General features: G+C 46.1%; 1 protein-coding gene across 1 annotated transcript in view; it reads right to left on the reverse strand.

Annotated features, from left to right (window-relative positions):
• Positions 1-4,216: 4,216 nt before the first annotated feature.
• Positions 4,217-5,698, reverse strand: part of RPL35 (ribosomal protein L35) — a 6,727-nt gene continuing 5,245 nt past the window's right edge. The window contains exons 2-4 of the mRNA XM_085300509.1: positions 5,519-5,675; positions 5,048-5,129; positions 4,217-4,427 (exon numbers count right to left, since the gene is read on the reverse strand). Of these exons, the coding sequence (XP_085156635.1) occupies positions 4,278-4,427; positions 5,048-5,129; positions 5,519-5,675 (389 nt within the window). The 3' untranslated portion in view covers positions 4,217-4,277. The remainder of the gene's footprint in view (positions 4,428-5,047; positions 5,130-5,518; positions 5,676-5,698) is intronic.

Consider the following 5,698-nt stretch of genomic DNA (forward strand, 5'->3'; position numbering starts at 1 on the left):
CCCCGTCCGCCGAGCAGCTGCGCGCTTTGCACTGCCCCTGCCCGTACGGGAGCGCAGGTGCGCAGCGCGCTCTTCGCCGCGCGTCCCGTACCCCGGCCCGGCCGGCGGAGCAGAGCGGCACGCCGCAGCACTCCGGCGGAGGACGAGCTGGGCGTCCCCTAACCCGCTCTGGTCTCGGTTCCACAAGGGCGTGTAGGAACGCTTCAAAAACCAGCAGAAGGTAGGACCTCTCAGCTGCCCAGTGGGGGTTATGGAAAGGGCAGAGCCAGGCAGCTCTTAGCCAGGGCACAAGCTGCACCAAGGGAAATTCTTTGCAGAGGGAGAGGCGCGACACTGGAACAGGGACCAAAAAGGTTATAAAATCTCCAGCCTTGGAGATATTTGTAACTTGACTGCACAGGGCCCTGAGCAAACTGATTTAACATCAAAGCTGGCCTGGCTTTGAGGAGGCAGTTGCACTCGAGACCTCCAGAGGTGCTCTCTCACCTGAATGACTCTGTGATTGTAACTGCACCTTCTAGAATTGCAAAAAACTTACATACACCAGCAAATCCCTCTCAGCTGTGACTTCAGGATGCTTGGAGTCATCAGCTATAAGCTGCTGTTCCTTTTGTTTCTGCAGTTAGGTCACACGTCAAGGGTCTTCTCTGGGCACCAAGATGTTATCCAGACCCGCAATTTCTCCTTGGATGCTCATGGCCTGGTAATTCAGCTGCAGTTTCCTTTTTTCTCCCCCTCCCCCCAGGACCCTCTGCTTCCTGGTGAACGAATGGCATGTTAGTGGGCGATCCGTAACACAATCGGATCTTTGAGAGAAGATTCTCTCCAGGCAGCTTTGCAGCGCTCCGGGCTGGGGCTGCGGGTGGGATGTGACAACCCCTTTGGTCGAAGCGCGCTCTGCTGTTGCTCCTGTCAGAGGCTTTGCACCACGCTCAGCTTCTTCCTGTCTTCACTTTCAAATCACGCCATAGCTCATGCTCCCCCTTTTTGTGACAGGCAGCTGGTTCCTGGGATCATACAGAGCCTGGAATTTACAGTCCGACATTCAGGACAGAGTTTTGGAAGGCCGTCGCAGCAATATTACCTGCTTTTGCTTTTCCACATAGGAATGCTGGTAAGAACCATCAGGCTCCTCTCCAGATGCAATGTGCCAGATGAGCGTTAGGATACAGCATACTTCCCCCAAAAGAAGCCTTAGCTCGTATGGATGCCACCTGACCGAAGAAGCCTGCCCCCGTCTGCCTGATTTCCAGCACGCTGGACCAGCCTCCCCCTCCTCTCTTTCAGGTATCAGGTTCCTGGGACAGAAGCATGTGGATCTGGGAACCTCGCAGTGAGGTGCTTGTTTTCCTTCTCAAGTGGCATATGTGCTGGGTGAAAAGCATGTCCTTCTCTAGGAATGGGCTACTGCTGGTCRCTGCAGGATACTCAAAAACAGTAATGAAAAGCATTTTCAAACACTGCCGGCCTTTAGGGTAACGTGAACGTTAACCTGAAGGAACAACAGCTCCCACATGCAATCCTGCCTCTTACGTAATGCTTCAGCAGCTGGAACATGTGGTGCTTGGTCCAGAACTGTGCCAGCTGTCTCCATATTGCAGAGCATATCGTCTCAATGTTCACACCAAGCTCCCAGCAAAGCTCTCACACAGTCAGTATTAGCATCACCTTGAGCTGCCAAGATAATTCTGTAACTTAACAGCTGAAGATGCAGAAGATTCACCTTAAACATAAACAGACCTCTCTCTGGTTACATTTTTTTCAGGCTGAAAATCCTTCAAACCTTTACTGAGTTCAGTAAGTAGAATAAGGATCTTTTTTCCTGAACAGAATCTATCCTTAGGATCTAATTATCAGATCAACCTTAGGGGCTCCTGATATGTAGAGAATTTTTCATGTGAGAATGTATTAGCTACACTAACAAAACCCACCACTGCTACATCACTAATGCTTGAACAGCACTGTATTACCTTTCATCACATCAGAGCCAAAAAGTGAGTTGCGATTGCAACTCAATCTTTGAGTTCTAGAGAACACTCATGAAAAGTGCACAAGTGTTCTCTAGAAACACCAAAACATCTAGAAAAACCAAATCATTTAACTAGTTCTGTGCTTCACAGGTGAAAGTCTTGAACTGTGAGACAGGCAAGTGCCTAGAAACTTTAGATGTAACAATTTTTTAGTTCAACCAGCTTTTCTCTGGTTCACTTCGCATGTTTCATTTAACCTCAATTAGTCTTCACAGGCATATGGTCCAATACTACTATCATGTCCCTACATTTCTCTAACACTTCAAAAAAAGTCCCTAAGATTCCTCTTTTGCCATCCTGCAGCATGTCATGCTGCATGCTAACAGCCTGATTGGACTATTTCCACCTAAGAGAAGTATCTGCATGCCACTAGAAACAAGYCATCTTTATACTCATAACCTCCAAGATGTGTGCAGCATCAGGCAACAGAACTTCACAGCAGGCAGCATTATGGCTTGCATGGGTTRGTGCCTACAAGCACCCTATCTTGCTGCAGGGCCCTGGTGCAGCAGGGCAAACGGTCTGGATTTGAAACATCTCTGTTGATAAGTGATGTTGGACCAAGCCTCCAACTGCACTTCCACCCCTCAGGGTGGCCTCTTACTCTCAGGAGCCGCCTACCACGATTAGATCAGCTGTGGGTGGGAACAAACCTGGAAGATGCCACCCAAATCCAGCTTTCTGATCAAAATGAGAAAAGGGATGAGGAGCAATTGCACGGATGGAAGCAGCCTGCTGAAGACAAYGGCAGATTACAAAGTACATGGCTTGCATATGCTAGTCTGCCTAGTGAGACAGGAGCAGCTCATTCCTAGCCACAAGTGTTCCAGGCTCCGGCCGATCCTTAAATAGCTTTAACAGCTATTATAACGACTTCTGCTTGTAGGGTTGGGCACTAACCCAGTTCCATTGCCATCTCTGTAAGGAATGGAATACATAGCATTAAAGAACCTTACTAATGTAATACTATCACAGAATCACGGATGCCTCTTTAGCAGGTATTGCTAGAATAGGTAGACAAAGTGAGCTGAGAATATAGTGGTGAATTACATAGACAAACCTGTAATGACCTTGAACTTTGCTAAAAATGATTGGTTGTATCTATAAAATTTTCCAAGGAGATCTCATCTGCTAGATTGAATCTGATTAGTAACATTGCTTTAGATGTGACAAAACAGACTACAAGATCAGACAGCAAACGCTGCCAGGAGGAAAGAATATTTTCTTCGGTGTTAGCCATGAAAACAGCTTTTCAAATCTAGCAAYCCATTATGTGGTGCTGTCAAGTTACATAGCATCACAAAAATTATGATCTTTAGATTTGGGAAGCAGACCAAAGCATTTCTGATGGGCATCTTGAACAGACCTTTTAAGTAGTAACAGCACTCTTCCTCACACATGAAACACTTACTAGGCCATACTGCAAATGACAAACAAGTCTACAGATTGCAGAAATTAACGTATTTCAAGTAAAATGCTGCAGTTCTTTATGAGACCAGAAATCTGCACGTACTTGCTCTACTCTAAATGTAGACCATATTTGCTACAGCAAACACCACCAATACACCATGATTCACATCTTAACTTTCAAGCTGTTGTATCTCCGCTAAAGCAGAACACAAGGCATTAATAACTTCATTCCACAGCTCTCCCGATAGGAGAGTCCTTTGTTTACAGCTTCAAAGACATTGCTCTTCTCCACCAGAAATATTCCAGATTCATCCCAGACAGACCAAACCCCTGCACTTGGGATTGAGGCTGCAGCAAACCCTCCAGCCACCACTTGGAGCAGCTCCCAGAAGCAGTGATCAGATTAGCAGCCAGTCATCTGTGAAATGCCTACCTCATGCCAGGTGGTTCAGCTAGGCAAATCGTTACACGTATGGCATCTATCCTAGCAGTTGATACATTGGGATTTTTTGGTACTTCAAGTAGTTTGGCAAAGATCCAAAATAACTGCTAACAGAAGTTTTCAGTTTCAATGAAGTCTACCAAGACACCTCAGCAAATTAATTCACCTACCCTGCACTTAAATAGTGGCACAAGAGAAAATCTTAAAGGTGCTAGCTACATATTTTCACCAGCAGTAAAGAAATTAAAATAAACCTTCTGTGAATCCTGATTTTTCTTCAGGAAACTAATGCGCTCTTTACCTCACGACTATTAAAGAGAATACCAGTGACAGCTTCCAAACAAAATTCCATTTAATGAGACATACTCAGCCAATATAATTATGAACTTTTAGTTTTATGCCTTGATRGCATATTTCCGGACAGGGTACAGACGTTCTTTTCGCTGCTGTTTTTTGGTCTTCAAGTTTTCTTCATGCTTATTTAGTCTGCGTCGCATAGCACGAGTCTTCTTCGGCCGCAGATCAAGAGGCTTGTACTTTTTGCCCTATTTGCAAAAAACATGCAATAGTTAAGTCTGAGAGACTGCAATGTAGAGATCAGGTGCATTTGCTCAGAGAGGTGAGCTGTCAGCAACAGCACTGTGAGCTGTTTTTTTTTCTGCTTCTCAGAACTGTCATTACAGTCTGAAGGCTTTCAGAATTTCTCTGCCTGAAAAAAATCCTAGCATTTATATTAACTTCAGTATCAGGCAGAACTTTACAAGTCCCTCTTGAAATACTCTTTTTCTCTTATTCTAAATAATCAAAACCCATAATAAAAAATATTCTATAAACTTCAGAAATATCTTGAAAGAAAGAGTTTCTCTGTCATCTCCAAAATAATGAAAATATTCTTCCTACACAGCAAACAGTATCTGCAGTCCAATTCYGGGAATCGTACTTTCTGAAAAATATACTAGACCACATAATAGCAATGRTCTGCAGGGGACCCTCTTAGCAAGAGCAGTTCCATTTACAGAATTTAASCTAAGTCTTGCAATAAACAGTGTTAAAAAAGGAGCCATGATTAGACAGCTTAAAAACCTAGCCTTCCTACAATTGTACTAGATGTTTTGAAGCTCTAAGAAAAAGAAAATAAACAGCTACACAAAATGCTTGGACTTACTTTGTAAAACTTCCTCAAGTTCTCTTTCTGGGTCTGATTGATAACGGTTAAGACTCTGGCAATAGATTTACGGACCACACGTCTGCAGGARAGAAAAAGCATGTCTCAGAGCACACCGAAGGGCAAACAGCAGAGATTTTAAACCAGCAAGCATTTTACAGCGTACGGAAGATGCATGCAGGCTACAGCCAAGGAACCCCCATTGTAGGGTATCAAACTGCAGTAGAACACCAACGTTTGGCAGACCTGAGTTTAGCATTTGCAAGCAGAGAGCCAGGCAAGCCCCYTCCCAGGCCTGCACCGATTTGTCTTTTTATAGCCGCTCTTTTTCAACAGCACAAAGCAAACACAAAGGTCTCCCGGGCTGTTAAGGCGCCTCCGGAACACGGRGCGCGGCCGCGAGCGCGCCCCGGCGGTGCCGGCTGCAGCGGCCGCTCCCGAGCCGCCGTCTACGGCTCGGGCCGCACTTACATCTTGGAGAGCTTGGAAGCGGCGCCGCCGGTCACCTTGGCCACGCGGAGCTGCGACAGTTCCACCTTGAGGTCGTCGAGCTGCTTCAGCAGCTCCTCCTTCTTCTTGCCCCGCAGGTCTCGGGCCTTGATCTTGGCCTGCGGGCGGCGGACAGGCCCTCAGCCCCGGCCCTCAGCCCCG

Source organism: Rhea americana, unplaced genomic scaffold (assembly GCF_003343005.1).
Source record: "Rhea americana isolate MKP2758 unplaced genomic scaffold, rheAme1 scaffold_164, whole genome shotgun sequence".
NCBI lineage: Eukaryota > Metazoa > Chordata > Aves > Rheiformes > Rheidae > Rhea > Rhea americana.